The sequence below is a fragment of the Vombatus ursinus genome, unplaced genomic scaffold (assembly GCF_900497805.2).
Source record: "Vombatus ursinus unplaced genomic scaffold, bare-nosed wombat genome assembly UNPS02009205.1, whole genome shotgun sequence".
Classification (NCBI taxonomy): Eukaryota; Metazoa; Chordata; class Mammalia; order Diprotodontia; family Vombatidae; genus Vombatus; species Vombatus ursinus.
This window is the reverse complement of record NW_020948983.1, coordinates 54718309-54735123: the sequence shown is the minus strand read 5'-3', so window position 1 is coordinate 54735123 and position 16815 is coordinate 54718309. Positions and strand designations below refer to the sequence as shown.

The 16815-nt window shown below is 41.4% G+C and overlaps 1 protein-coding gene across 1 annotated transcript in view; it reads right to left on the bottom strand.

Moving 5' to 3' along the window:
- ANKDD1A (ankyrin repeat and death domain containing 1A) overlaps window positions 1-16815 on the bottom strand; it is a 47146-nt gene that overhangs the window by 12120 nt on the left and 18211 nt on the right. The window contains exons 5-7 of the mRNA XM_027851671.1: window positions 7216-7314; window positions 4706-4804; window positions 3122-3220 (exon numbers count right to left, since the gene is read on the bottom strand). Of these exons, the coding sequence (XP_027707472.1) occupies window positions 3122-3220; window positions 4706-4804; window positions 7216-7314 (297 nt within the window). The remainder of the gene's footprint in view (window positions 1-3121; window positions 3221-4705; window positions 4805-7215; window positions 7315-16815) is intronic.

The window sequence follows — 16815 nt, the reverse complement described above, 5'->3', positions numbered from 1 at the left end:
TTTCTTTCTTTCTTTCTTTCTTTCTTTCTTTCTTTCTTTCTTTCTTTGGCTAGTCAATGGGTTTAAGTGACTTGCTCAGGGTCACTCATCTAGTAAGTGTTATGTGTCTAAGGCCGGATTTGAACTCAGGTCCTCCTGACTCCAAGGCCAGAGCTCTAACCACTGCCCCACCTAGCTGCCCCTGGTTGGTTGTTTTTTTGAGGTACAGCATTGATTCTTGGGCCTAGTCCCACTGCCGATGGGCACAGAATCTTAAGCTTTGAACTGTTGCCCCTTCTTAGACGGCCTGATGGCCCCCTCCTCTCAGGGGCTTAGTGCTGCACTTAGTGCACACGTAATTAATTGCATTAGCAGCACTGAAGCTAAGGACTCCCTACCCTCAAGCCATCCACTGGCCTCAGCCTACCCTAGTAGGGTTTACAGGTGTGTGTCCCCATGCCCAGCAATATAATACCTCCCTGCTCCCAGCATGAGACTAATGGAATTAAAATCATAGATTTATAGCATCTAAAACTGGAAAGAACGAAAAAAAAACCTTACAAGGCATCTAGTCCAACCACCTCATTATATAGATGAAGGAACTATGGCTTGGAAAGATTGTAGACACACTCTTGAGACTGACAATTAGGGGGAAAATGGACATTTAAAGCCCTTTACAATTTAACCCCTCCAGAATTAATCCCACATCCCAAAGCCATCTGATCTCATCTCCTACTGTTCTCCCATGTGTGCATTCTACTTTAACCAGACTAGTTCCGTTATACCCAGAATATACCATATACATTTCATCCTAGGCATTATTCCCTGCAGACAATACCATCTCCTTCCCACCCCCACCCCTACCCTCCCCTCTCCTTCGGGATGGTCAAGACTCCACTTGAATCCTAACAGCCCCATGAAGCCTCATAACAATACAAGGCAACATATATTTTCTTTTTACATGTATGTCCTATATAACCAACTAGACTCTTACACTTTTAGCACCATAGCAGGTACCACATTTGTTGGTTATGATGATGATAAAAGTGAGAAAGACCTAGTCATCTTCTTTGTCTACTACTAACTACTACTATTACTACTACTACTACTGCTGCTGCTACTGCTGTTGCTACTACCACTACTACTACTACTACTACTACTACTATTACTACTACTACTACTACTACTACTACTGCTACTACTACTGCTACTCCTCACCTTTTTCTGTTCTCCCAAAGTCCATGAAACTCAAGCTAGAAGGACCCCAAGGAGTTCATCTAATCTAGTCTCATTTTGTTTCCCTGCCATGATACCTAAGCTATCTTCATCGAGGTTTCTTTTGGAAAATCTCTGGAGGTGGGGACTCCATTTTCCTTTTCTGTGTTTGATCACCTAGGTAATCGAGAAGTTTTTCAGAGTCTTTAAAGTCCCTCAAAGCTCAGCTTATGTTGGGTCCTTTCCTGATCCCCAGGTCCTAGTCTTCCTTTTCTCCGATTATCTTGGACTTATGAAATCTATTCTTGCATATTCTTACATGTGTTGATTGCCCCAATAAAAGGTAAGCTCCTTGAGGGGAGGGACTTTCATTTCTGCCTTTGTATCCCCAGTGCCCATCACACAGTAGGTGCTTATTAAATAAATGCTTATTCTGATTATAAATCAATTAATAAATAATATTAATAAATAAATGCTTATTCTGATTTTTTTTTTGTCTAACTAATCTCCCCTGCTCTAACTTATTTTCCTTTAGTATAGTATTCTACAGGCAAGATTTGCCCTTTTCCTTAAAAAACTCTTCACGAACTTCAAGTTAGTGATCCTGTCAACCAATCAGAACTTCAGAGCTGAAAGGAAACTAAGAGGTCTCACCTGATCCCCTTGTTTATTGATGAGGCATTGGGCAAACTCTTAAGGGACTTGCTCAAGAAAATGGAATCCAGGTCATCAGACTCCTGGTGCGGGACCCTTTTCACTATATTTGATTTTTCCTTAAGTCAATTTAATTCAACAAGTGTTAACTAAGTACCTACTATGTGCTAGGTATTGAAGATTGTTATTCGGTCTGTGTCCGACTCTTTGTGACTCCATTGGGGTTTTCTTGGCAGAGATACTGGAGTGGTTGACCATTTCCTTCTCCAGCTCATTTTACAGATGAGGAAGTTGAGGCAAACAGAATTAAGTGACTTGCCCAGGATCACAGGCTAGTGTGTGAGGCCAGATGTGAACTCAGGACTTCCTGACTTCAGGCCAGGCACTCTATCCACCACACGACCTAACTATCCTACTGAAGATACGAAGATGAAATAAGATGTGGTCCTTTGAATTGACACTATAGAAGTAATGGATATAGAGCTGACCTTGGAGTCCTGGGTTCAAGCCAGCCTGTGACACATACTGGCTCAGTGCCCCAGATGGCTCTCTAAGATTATACATTTCAGGTCTGAATTAGTAGAAAAGTTTCTCAACAGAAGCTCCTTGCACCAATGAAATCTCACACACACATTTTATACATATACATTTATATACACACATACATTTATATATACATACACACACATACTTTTTATATATACACATATACATTTATATATACATACAAATACATATACACACATTATATATATATACACACAAACATTTATATACACATTTATATATACACACAAATATATATACACACATTTTACATATATATACACACAAACATTTATATACACATGTATACATTATATATATACATACATACATATACACCTGGATTCAAATCTCAACTCTGATGCTTATTAGCAGTGTATTCCTCAGGTAATCCACTTACCCTCTCAACCTGTTTCTTCAACTATAAAGTGAGGATAATACCTTTAGTACCAACCACACAGGATTACAGTGATGCTTAAATGAGACAATGTAAATAAAGCCTTGCTAATTTTAAAACACTTCATAAATAATTATTTCCTTTTCTTATAAAATAGAGTTGGGCTAGACATGTTTTCTAAGATTCAAAAAGCACATGGAAAGCAACATCCATATTTCACCACACAATTTTATGCAACATAGCAACTTAAGCCAGTTGTCCACTATTGACACATTCAATATCAATTGCATATAAGATTTTTAAGTTAAAAAAAAAAAACAAACAACTTACATGATTTGCGGCATCTACGCTGATCCCAGCGTCAATGAGAGCTTGAGCAATGTCATCAAAGCCGTGAAGGGCAGCGTAGTGAAGGCAGTTCATTTGCTTCTAATGGAGATATCAGAAATATAGCATGATTCTTGGCCTCGTATTTACAAAAAGTAGCATTTGTAGCTACCGTTTATGCCTTTCCCCATCCGTCCAGCTGCTAGCCCCTTCCCTCTGAGATCGCGTCCCATCTGCTATGTTTGTATGTTGTCTCCCCCATTAGAATGTGGGCTTCTTCAGAGCTGGGGCTGTTTTTATGAACTTTTCTGTCACTCCCCAGCCTTTAGCACAGTGCTTGGTATACAGTAAGTACCTTAAAGATGCTCACTGGCTGACCAAAAGCGACAGGCCGGTGAGCAGGAGTATGAGGATTGCATCTTCTCTAATCTATGAATCTCCCCCAGCAAATACCTTACATAGCAAGTGCTTTATAAATGCTGAATGAATGAATTTGAACCAGCTCCTCTTACTCCAAATTCAGTGTTAATTCTACTATGTTTTTGAGTTTTCGCTTTGCATTAGATTATAGTACTGATGAGAGAGACTATGGGTTCGATTCCTGTGGAGTCAGTTAAATTTCATTCCATTCCATTTCATGGCCACAGCCTGCCTCCCAGAATTCTCAAAAATTCATGGACACTGGTCACAAGAGGCGTGCATGTCTGTGTGTGTACATGTATGTGTATGTTATGTGTGTTGGGAAGATGGGATATGGGAGAGCTGAACAGAATAGACAAAGTCAATCCTATGCTCTCATCTTCTGAACCACTATACACACCAGAGGTAAATCCAGCCAGTTTAGTTCTAGGATCTATTGCTCCGAAAATCATGTTTCCCCTCCCTTGAGCAATAGTCAGTGTCCCTGTCCAAAGGAGAATTAGCCCCTGTGGCCTCAGCCTAGAGACTCCTGGTGGGAATCCTGGAAGCATTCTGCACCACAGCCTGGGACAGGTATCCTTGGTGACTCTACACCCAGGCTATAGGCCCACTCACGCCAAAACCCCAAAGCTCTAAAAACAGTTTAGGTGCCCAGGTTTGGACCTCCTGCTGCTGCTGCTTTAAACACTCAAAAGTTCCTGTTTTCTTGTAACTTCTCATGCGAATCAGATAAGGTATTAGGAAGACACTGAAAAAAAGAATGCCACCCTTGAAGTCACAGGACCTTAGTTCCCATCTTGCTTTTGTCAATTAGTAAACATTTATTAAGTGCCAGCTATGTGCCTGGCGTTGTGCTAAACACCGTCCCAACCTGTGTGACATTGAGCAAATCACTATCCCCTCTGGACCTCAGTTTCCTCATCTGTTAAATGAAGTGGTTGGCCCAGATGGCCTCTGAGGTCCATTCCAGGTATAACTCTGCAATCCTGTGTTATCCAATTTTTCACATCAAGCACTCACCTCTTTATCTGGCCATTCATTTTGATGACCCTTAACTATTTGTTATCTGGTCAAGGGACAGAGAATGAAGCAGCATAAGGCAAAGTTGACAACACACAGTCCTCAGCAGACAAACAGGCTAAAAACAAACAGGGCAGATTGGGTCACCTGAGTCTGGGCGTTGACCTTGCTGCCAGCTTGAATCAGGAGCCGTACACAGTCCAAGTGGCCTCCCTCAGTTGCCATATGCAGTGCAGTCAAGCCTTCCTGAAACACAGGGTGGAGATGATGGCAGTATGTCACAGAGAATAGAAATCCAGCCTCAAAGCCAGAAAGACCTAGGTTCAATTCCAGACTCTGATATACCCTGGCTGTGTGACTCTAGACGAGTCACTTAGCCCTTTAATGCTCTGGGAAACTCTAAGTTGCAGAGAAAGTTACAGTCTTCATTGACAGAAGGAATTTTCTATATTAATGAAACCACAGGTTTTAGTCCTTATCTCTAATTAGAATAATCATCATTTCCCATAATTTAATAGGAAGTCTCTAGTCTGATTAGGCTAATCTGTTTACTGTCCTATGCACATGCTATGGTCAGTTTTACCTCTACTTTTGTTCGTGACCTTCCCAGTACCTGGGATGCCCTCCCTCCTACTCTTGGCTTATCCAAAACCTACTTTGCCTTTATGGGCCAGCTCAAGTCCCACTTCATCCAGAAGGCATTCCCTGACTCCTCCAGCCACAAGAATCTCAAGGTCTTCTGACATTTATTTTCCTGTTAGAATGTAAGCTCCCTGAGGGCAGGGACTAATTTTGTCTTTGTTTCCCCAGTGTGTGACACAAGTAGGTGTTTAATTAATGCTTGTTGATTGACTGTTCCACTTATCTACAACCAGTCATGCCTTCTGACATCTCTTGCATTGGCACTTCTATTTAACGTTCCATAGATACATGTATGATTTGCCTAACTAGACTATAAGTTTCTTGAGGGTAAGGAATTGTTTTACATGACTTCAGTGTCCTTCCCACGTCCCACATTAGGTGAGTACTGCCTGTGTGACTCTGGGCTAATCTAAGCTTTCTGTGCTTCATTTTCTTTATCTGTAAAATGAAGGCTTATTGGCCGATAAGGACCTGTTAGGGTGAATGTCTCATGGTCTCATGAGAGCTCTGTTGAGGGAACTTTCCCATGGGAGTTCTAGCTTCTATCAGTAGAAGCTGAGGGTCACAATATAGTTGCGTGGCAAAAATAAGGAAGTCTCCCGGGACCTCTCCTTTGCTGACATGCAGCTCCCATGGTTGGTTTGGCTCTCCTCTCACTGGGAAATGAGTACTGACACGAGCTCCAGCAGACCTGATGATTGGCTATCACAGGGGGATCACGCTTTGAACATGCATCACTAGGGCCATAAAAGACAGCTAACTGCACTCAATAAACGGAGCTTCTGCCACCTTGCTGTCTCCCGCCTCATCCATGCGTCTCCGGGTTGCAGAGCACTGAGCTGGTCTCATGCTCACCACTGCAGCGGCCACGTCAAGGACCCTTACAGCTCTAACTCTATGAGCCTTATTACATATATACATACACAATTATACATATATATATATATATTACATACATAGCCAGTATTGCTCCATAACAGTAGGTACTCAACATTTTTTTTATTGCATCAATGGGGCAAGGCAGAACTAGAAAACATGTCCCATTCCCCCTAACATGGAGAATATTCCCCATATCTCAAGGGTTGTCCTCAGAACAAAAGGATTAATCATACACTAATCTAATACAAATACAAGATGGCGCCAGGCCTGGAGTCAGGACACTTCATCTTCCTGAGTTCAAATCTGGCCTCAGACACTTACTAGCTGTGTGACCCTGGGCAAGTCACTTAACCCTGTTTGCCTCAGTTTCCTCATCTGTCAAATGAGCTGGAGAAGCAAATGGCAAACCACTCTTTGCCAAGGAAACCCCAAAAGGGGTCACAAAGAGTCAGACACAACTGAAAATGACTAAACAAACAACAACAAATTAATCAAACATGTTTTAGATGCTTACAATGCTCCAGGTACTCTCCTAGACACTACAAATACCATCATTAAGTGTTGAAGTAGGGAGAAAAGAAGGGAAGGTCAGGGGTAAGGACCCCCACCTCAGGAGGCAGTTAGGTTGACTCAGTGGATAGAGTGCTGGGCCTAGAGTCAGGAAGAAAGACTGGGGTTCAAATCAGGTCTCAGCTACTTACTGTGTGACCCTGGGCAAGTCATGTAACCTCTGTTTGCCCCAGTTTCTTCATCTGTAAAATGGGGATAATAATAGCACCTGCCTCGCAGGTTGTTATGAAGACCAAATGAGATTTGTAAAGCACTTAGCACAGTGCCAGGCACATAGTAAGTGCTATATAAATGTTATTGTTGTTGTTATCATTATAATTACTGAAGCAAAGCTACCCCTGCCTTGGAAGCATTAGTATCCATATATAACACTGAGAGGCTTAGTATTCTAAGGGATAAATAAACTTTAATAAGTCAATGAGCACAGAGAGCAGGGCTAAGACAGAGTAGAATGATTATGAAAGTTGAGAGGGGAAACCTGGATCCTGGCTTGGGAAACTGAGGCTTCAGACTGACCTCAGGGCAAGGGGGAACCTGCAGGGCCCATGGCAAGTGTCCTGACTTACCCTATTCTTCTCCTCTAGGTCCAGCCCAAGCTCTATGATCCTCTGGAGCACCGAAGAGTGACCATTCTTTGCTGCCAAATGAAGGGCCGTGTTCCCCTCCTGCAAAGAGATACTGGTTCAGGTGGGGAATGGGCAGGTGAGCAGTACTGCACGCTAACCAAAGAATCAAAAAAACTTCAACCACAGGGACTTACTTAAAGACCACCTGGTCCTACCCACCCGTTTTATAGGGAGGTAACACAAAGCAGTGAAAAGACCCCTGGACTCAGGATCCAGGGACCTGAGCTTCATTGCTGGTTCCAGCATTTACTATCTGCATGACCTTTATTCTCAGGGCTCTCAGTAAAACAAAGATAATATTTGTACTTTTATTGTTGATGATTCATTTTCAGTTGTGATCTACTGTCTATTACCCCATTTGGGGTTTTCTTGGCAAAGATACTGGAATGGTTTGCCATTTCCTTCTCTAGCTCATTTTTCAGATGAGGAAACTGAGGCAAACACAGGTTAAGCGACTTGCCCAGGGTCACATAGCTAGTAAGTGTCTGAGGCTGGATTTGTACTCAGGTCTTTCCTGACTCCAAGGTGTTCTATCCACAGCGCCACCTATCGTCTCAATATTTGTACTGCCTACCTTCGGACACAAATGAAATGACTAAACCAACTTCTCTGTAAACCATGAAGTGATATAAATTTGAGCTATTATTTTTATAAATAAATATGATGCAATATTGCATATCACCTACATTTCCTAAGGTATCCCCCCATCTCTCTACCTCCCAGGGAGCCATTCCCACACAACAAAGAAGAAAGACAAAGTTTCGGCAAAACCAACCACCATATCAGATGTCATATGAAGCGGGCCACACCCACGATTGCCCCATCTCAGCAAGAAGCGGGCAGGGAGGTACCTTCTCCTGTCTCTTTGAGACCAAGTTTGGTAATTTGCAGCGTTCAATTTCAATCGATTTGTTTTTTCTATTTGTGGCTGACCTTGTGTATTCTGCTTTCCTGGTTCTGCTTGCTGCACTTTGCATCCATTCATAGAAACTTTCTCCCCTTCTTTATGCTTGTCATACTCATTATTTCTTTCAGCACAATCGTATTCTATCACATTTATGTACCGCATTCCTCAATGGATGGGCCTCTGCTTCATTTCCAATTCTTTTCTAGTTTGCAAAGTGCTGTTGTAAATATTTGGGCGTATTAGGGGCCTCGTGACAGAACTAATACCTACCAATATTTCCTCACGATATGGGTTTAGCCCACCTCTCCAGTAGGGATTAGTTTTCCTTAATTGGAGACATGAGGGCAGCTAGGTGGTGCAGTGGATAGCGCAGTGGGCTTGCAATAAGACAGGCTTATCTTCCTGAGTTCAAATCTGGTCTCAGACATTTACTAGTTGTGTGACCCTGGGCAAGTCACTTAACCCTGTTTGCCTCAGTTTCTTCATCTGGAAAATGAGCTGAAGAAGGAAATGGCAGACACTCTAGTATCTTTGCCCCCCAAAACAAACGCACAAACAAATCCAAATGGGGTCACGAAGAGTAAATACAACAGAAAGTGAATCAACAATAACTGGAAACAGGACCTGATTGACTCCTATTTTCCTGACTCCATTTCCTGGTCACTTAAGGACATAAAAAGTCCTGCCCACATGAAATGGCCTTTCCCTCCCTCACCAAGGCGGACTTCCAGCAACCACACAAATCACCATGTCTTTCACCATGTTCTGCCCTGATAACCAGATCCATTTCCATGTATGGATAAGGGTGGCCATGTTCAGAGAGCCCTATCTTTTTCTCTATTTTTTTAGGCAATTGGGGTTAAGTGACTTGCCCAGGATCACACAGCTAGTAAGTGTCCAGTGTTTGGTCTTAGGCCAGATTTGAACTCGGGTCCTCCTGACTTCAGGGCCAGTGCTCTATCCACTGTACCACCTAGCTGCCCCTGTGTATCCTTGCAAAGTAAGCCTCCTTCTATTAGTTGTTCAATTACTGGTGAATGCCCCATTTTGTCCCAACATCCAGCCTGACTAAGAGAGTGCTGGCATCAGGGCCACCTCCAATGAGGCCTGACCTCCTGAGAGCTCTTCCTGTTGTTGCAGATGAGGAAACCAAGGCCCTGAAAACCTAAATGACTCTCCCATGACCACAGTTAGAGGCAGAGCCAAGACTAGATTCTACGTCTCATGATTCCCAGAACTAGCTCTTGATACCTCTGTAAACTCTGAGGAGGAAAGAGGGCCAGGGACTTCCCTGGGCAGAAAAACCCAGGCTCATTCAGGGATGGAATGATTGCTCTGTTTCTTGGGGTTCCCGTACAAAAATCAGGCCACTCTCTTTACAATTCCTCACACATGTAATGTTCTTTCTTATTCTTCGTCTCTCATTCTTTTGTCTGAAAATGACGTTTCCCCTGCCTGTCCACTTACTCCATCCCACTCACCCTTGAAGGGCCAGCTCAGATCTCAGCTCCTCCAGAAAGCCTTCCATGACTGACATCCAGTGATCTCTCTCTCTCTCTCTCCCCTCTCCCTCCCTCCCTCTTCTTCTCCCTTCTGACTTCTAGCAAAACTTGAGAGCCTGTCACAGACTGTGGCACACCAGATTCTGTACTTGTATTTAAATGTTTCATGAGCCCTTACACACACACTTCACCCCTACCCTGACATCTCATCAATCTACAGAGGTGGGTTCTCAAAATACATCCTATGAGCTAGAAAGTCTTAAAGCGTAGGCTCAGTGAGAGATGATCCATGGAACAGCCTGGCCAAGTCTGGAGATGTTTATCACCATTTACCCCTTACAAAAAAAAAGCTACCCCAGGATGTAAAGAGGGGGGTATTTTTTCAAAGACAGAGAATTACTAAGGCATTGAGAGATTGTAATTTACGTGAGGTAATTAATTGCAGAACGAGAATTCTGGATCCCAGGCAAATGTCTCCACAACCAGAATATAGGCTTATTGAGGGCAGGGAACAACACGCAAACAAACACACATATATGCCAAATACATATATATGTAAAAATACCAAAGTGTATATGAACATGCATGTATTTATATGTAAACATACATGCATGTTTATATACACTTTGGTATTCATATATTTATATATTTTATATGTGCATGTTTATGTATAAGTACCATAGTGTTTATAAATATACATGTATGTTTACATATAAATATATGCATATCATACTGTGTATAATGTATTACACATATGTTTACACACAAATAGACATAGATTGAAGCCTGTGTGTATATAAACATGCATATGTATTTATGGATAAACATGAATGTGTGTATATAATACACTTTTGTATATTAATTGTGTGTATAGATGTGTGCCTACATAAAAATATACAAACAGCCTAATTTGCATTTATGTATATAAACATGCATGCATGTGTATATATAAATATATGGATGTATTATAATGTGTATAACATATAGATGTGTTCACGCAGTGACAGATGTGGATCAAAATCTGCATGTATATACCAATATGCATATGTGTTTATGTATAAACATATGAATTTATGTATATAATATACCTGTATTGTAGTGTATATTATTTGTGTGTATACATATATGTCTACATACAACTATACATATATGGGCCTAACTCGAAGTTGTGTATATAAACACACATATATGTTTATATATAAGCACGTACGTATTTATACAACATACAGTGTGTACTATGTCCATCATATTATATCCATCATGTCCATCCAATACACAGTATGTGTTATATCCATGAATATATGTCAACACATAAATATAAATGTATGGACCATAGTGTGCATTTGTGTGTAGAACACTGTGTGGTGTTGTATACATGTATATATGCACACACACACACACACACATATACACTTTTGGTCCATGTCTATGATTTCATTATAATTATAAACCCCTGGTGAGGTAACTCACTCCACCTATGCAGCCTGGCAACTATCCCAAAATTTATGGTCTGAGAAAATCCCCTGGGCTATTAAGGAGTTATGTGACTAGCCCAGAAGCACAGAGCCAGCACCTGCCAGACCACTTGAACTCCGGTTTTCCTGACTTTCAGACCAGCTCTCTATGAAGCCATGCTACCTCTCATCTTTCATAACACTCAGTAAAGATTTTTTTTAACTGAAATTTTCCATTCATTTTTTCCCCCTTAGAGTAAGCAATACTCTTGATAGGTTCTAGGAGAGATATAGAGTTTAAATAAGACAAGACCCCTGCCCTCAGGGAGCTTACATTCTATCAGGCGACAACATGTTAACACAGATAACCATGACACAAAACAACACGACCAGGGCAGCGAGGAGACCCAGTGGATAGAGCAATGGCTCTGGAGTCAGGAGGACCTTTGTTCAATTCCGGTCTCAAACACCTAACATTCAGGGGCTGTGTGACTCTGGGCAAGTCACTTAACCCCAAATGCCTCACAAACAAACAAACAAACAAACAAACAAACAAAAAACCAATATGATATAAAAACATCAGCAGTGGGAGAAAAATTAATCATAAACTTCCTATGAAATCCTAGAATCTTAAACTTGGAAGGAACTTTAATATTGATTTATTTTTAGTTTTGAATATTCACTTCTATAAGCTTTTGAGTTTTACATTTTCTCCCCCTCCTTCCCCAAGACAGCGCTTATTCCCCTTTCCCCCATTTATGCTTTACTTTCTTTTTCTCCCTTTCCTTCCTCACTAGAGTTTTTGACCACCGCCTCCCTCAATCTGCCCTCCCTTCTATCAGCCCCCTCCCTTTTTTTTCCCCTTTCCCCTCCTACTGCCTATATGGCAAGTTAAATTTCCATACCTGAGTATGTTATTCCCTCCTTGAGTCAAATCTGATGAGAGTAAAGTTCAAACAATGTTCATCTCCCTCTCTTCTTCCCCTCTAGTAACATGTCTTTGTGCCTCTTCATGTGATGTAATTTACCCCTTTTGGAAGGAACTTCCAAAATGTCAATTAGATGTCAATTAGCCCAACCATTGGGTCAATTAGACCTAATGCAGGCAGACCTTCTACAACAGAGGTTCTTTTTTTTAATTAATTTTTTTTTTCATTTTTAGGCAATTGGGGTTAAGTGACTTGCCCAGGGTCACACAGCTAGGAAGTGTTTGGTCTGAGGCTGGATTTGAACTCTGGTCCTCTTGACTTCAGGGTCAGTGCTCTATCCACTGCACCACCTAGCTGCCCCAACAGAGGCTCTTAACCAGGGTCTGTGAACTTGTTTTTTTTGTTTGTTTGTTTTTTTCCCAAGGCGACAAGCATTTATTAGTAGGTGCAAAGCACTATGGGAATTCCTAGACAAAATGGAAAGCAGTGTCTGCTCTCAGGGAGCTCACATTCTACTTAAATGGGACTTGACTCACCCAGCCTTAGAGAATCTCAGTTGGAAAGCATCTCAAAAGTCATCTAGTCCACTCAGTCCCCCTACAGCATATCTGACAAAGGTTTGCTTGTTCAGACTTTCCTCGAATGTTTCAAACCTTTGTTTAAAGATCTCCAGTGAGGGCAATCTCTCTAACTTCTCATTCTACCCATTTTGCTTCTGGACACTTGAAGTGTTAGGAAACATTTTCCTCATATCCAGACTAAGTGTGATGCCTTCACAATTTCTCCCCACTATTCTTGGTTCTTTCTGCTGGGCTCAAACAGAAGCCTAATACATTTTCCACATGATAGCTTTTCAAATATTTCAAGACAACTAACGCTTCTCCTAAGCCTTCTCTTCAGGGTCAGCATCTCTAGGTCCTTTCCCCAACAATCATACCACATGCACTCAGGCCCTTCACCATCCTTGTTGTCCTCCTTTGGACACTCCCCAGATTATCAGTGGCCTCCTTAAAATATGGTGCCTAGAATTGAACATAACAATCTAGGTGTCATCTAGCTAGGGTTTAGAACAAGGAGGTTATTATTTTTCTAGCCCTGGACAGTATATCTCTTATTTCAGGCTAAGGCTGAATTAGTTCTTTTGGCTGCCATATTATACTGTTATTTCTTTTTACTTTTTAAATTTTTAAAAAATTTATTTAATTTTTAATTTATGGAATAAAACAAGCATTTCCATAACAGTACAGGAAAAAAAGATGACTGCACACAAAACTGCAAATCTATTATGTACAACTTGCTATTCCTTTTAAAATATATAGTAGATATTATGTAAATTTCTTTTTTTTCTTTTATTTCTTCCCTCCTCCCTGTCCTGCCCTAGAGATGGCTACCATTAGACACAAATAGGTGTGTATATGTATGTATATATATATATATGTGTATGTATGTATATATATATACATATATATGTAAAATTATTCTATACATCTATTTATCAGTTCTTTCTCTGGATGCAGATAGTCTTCCTTCACATGTCCTTTCCTTTTTTTTTTTTTTTAGGCAATTGGGATTAAGTGACTTGCCCAGGGTCACACTGCTAGTAAGTGTCAAGTGTTTGGTCTGAGGCCGGATTTGAACTCAGGTCCTCCTGACTTCAGCGCTGGTGCGCTATCCATTGTGCCACCTAGCTGCCCCTGTCCTTTTCTTTTAATTTGTGTATTTATAATAGTCAAAGTGACTTAGTTGCTCAAAGCTGTTCTTAAAACAACATTACTGTTACTGTATACATTATTTGCTCGGTTCTGCTTATTTTGCTCTTCACCATTTTGTGCAAGTCTTTCCATGCCTTTCTAAGATCATTGAACTCATCGTTTCTTGTAGCACAGTAGTATTCCATCACAACCATTTACCACAACTTGTTCAGCCATATTGAGCTTCAGTTCAACAAAAAAATAAAATGCTACCTAGTCATGGTTCCTTGTTTTGTTCTTATGAAGTTGAACCCAAGGGCAAAACTTTACATGTGTTCCCTATTAAATTTCATCTAATTATATTCAGCCCAACCCTGTATCTCAGGGATTCTTTTTTTTTAACATTCATTTTTTTATTAATTTATTTTGATTTATCAACAATCACTTCCATAAGCTTTTAAGTTTAAAATTTTTCTCCCCCTTCCTCCCCACCACCCTCCCCAAGACGGCACACAATCTGTTATAGGCTATGTATATATATATATATACATTCTTATTAAACATATTTTCAGATTAGTGATGTTGTAAGTAAAAATTAGAACTAATAGGAGGAACCACCAGAAAGAGGAAAAAAAACTCAACAGAAGAGAAAAAAAATAGCAAATAGTGTGCTTCGATCTGCATTCAAATTCCATAGTTCTTTCCTTGGAGGTGGATAGCATTTTCCATCACGAGACCTTTGGAGATGTCTTAGATCCTTGTATTGCTTATCAATATTAGTCATCGCACAATGTGGCTGTTATTGTGTACAACGTTCTCTTGGTTCTGCTCACTTCACTCAGCATTAGACCATACAAGTCTTTCCAGGTGTGAATTTGTTTTTAAAAATATTTTGATAACTGCATTTCAATGAAATTGGTTAATTTGTAATTCTATCCTGATTTCAAATTCTGGCCTCAGACACTTACTATCTGCATGACCCTGGGCAAGTCACTTAACCCTGTTTGCTTCAGTTTCCTCATCTGTAAAATGAGCTAGGGAAGGAAATAGCAAACCCCTCTAGTATCTTTTCCAAGAAAACCCTAACTGGGCTGAAGAAGAGTCAGATGGGGCAGCTAGATAGCACAGTGGATAGAGCACTGGCCCTGGAGTCAGGAGGACCTGAGTTCAAATCTGGCCTCAGACACATAACACTTACTAGCTGTATGACCCTGGGCAAGTCGCTTAACCCCATTGCCTAGCCCTCCCCCCCCCAAAAAAAGAAGAGTCAGATACAACTGAAAACTAATCAACAACAACAACATTTATACTTTAAAAAACACATTATTCTGGGGAGTCTATAGGCTTTGCCCAACTGCCAAAGGGGTCCATGACGCCCACAAAATTATGTTAGATGTTAGCCCAAAGAGACGGTCATATTCTGGTTCACACCATGCCAAAGGCAGCACCCTCACACCAGACAATGGAAGCTCATGCCCTGAACCATCCCCAGCTTGTTGCTCTCCCAAAGCCTTCTACTGTTCTCCTGGTCCTCTTCACCAAAAGAAGAGAGGGGCTCTAGAGTGCTTAGAATCCGGGGGTACATGTTATTTCCCCCATAGCCTTGAGCCCCTTGAAGACAGAGACTATAGACGACTTTTATCTCTGTATTCCCTGCCTAGCACAGTGCCTGATGGTTGGCTGGTTAGTGCCTCTCACCAGCAGGTGTCGCTGGTGAGACAGGACGCTGGGAACAACCAGCCCTGGGCCCTGGGAAGCCTGAACTTCCCAATCCATAAATAAACCTTGGTTTCTGAAAGGCTCGACTCCCTGGGAAAGGTGCAGTCTGGACTATCTCATCTGTGCTTCAGCCACCGACTTTTCTAAATTAAGCTCCGATCAAGCTGAAGGCTGCCATCCCTCCCTCTGAGACGGAAGTGGCCGGAGTCACCCGCATTGAGCCAACCTGATGTAAATAATCCTGTCTGAAAACGTGCACGACAATCATCGAGGGGCTAAAAATACTTACGAACCTAACATGACAGACGGCTTTATTTACGCCGCGGCTCCAGAGCCCACCTTCTACGTGATCACACACACACACCCCAGGGGGTGGCTGGTCCCAGGGCTGTGGGAAGCATCTCCAAGCCATGGACTCTTCACGTTCAAAGAGACAGAAAGGAAACAGACAAAGCTCGGGGCATGTCACACATCCCGCTCCCAGAAAGGGGTTGAGAGACCGGCTTTGTTTGTTCCTTTACTTCTGGTTTATAAATATCAGTGCACTGTGCTTTGAAGGTTGTTGCTGTCTGGATTTCCTAACGTAAGCCCACGTCATCCTCATCATCAGAGCATGGTACTCCAAGCCCAAATTCCTCAGCTACCTTCAGTCTGATCGATTATAAATAACAGCTAGCATTGACAGGTTTGCAAAAAAACACTTTACAAATATTATCTCATTTGGTCCTCACAACAACTCTGAGAGATAGGTACTATTATTATACCCATTGTACAGTTGAGGAACTGAGGCAAACAAGTTGGCCAGGGTCGCAAAGCTAGTAAGTATCTGAGGCTAGATTTGAACTCAGGTCTTCCCTGACTCCAGACCCAGAGCTCAATCCACCATACTATCTAGCCGCCTATAAGGGCAGAGAGTGTTTTATTTTTGTCTTTGTTTTCCCAGCACAATGCCTGTCACACAGCAGACACTTCATAAGCTCACTGATGTGTGTGTGGGGAGAGGGAGGAATGGGTAATTTTGATTACATTAAATTAAAAGGGTTTTGCACAAACAAAAGCAATGCAGCCAAAATTAGAAGGAAAGCAGGAAACTCAGGGGGAGGGGGGAATTTACAGTAAGTTTCTCTGATAAAGGTTTCATTTCTCAGATATACAGGGAACTGAGTCAAATTTATAAAAATAAGAGCCATTCTTCAATTGATAAATGAACAAAAGATATAAATAGGCAGTTTGAAGAAGAAATCAAAGATATCAATAGTCATATAAAAATGCTCTAACGCAATAATTACAGCAATTTAAATTAAAACAACTCTGAGGTACTAGGTAACATGACAGAAA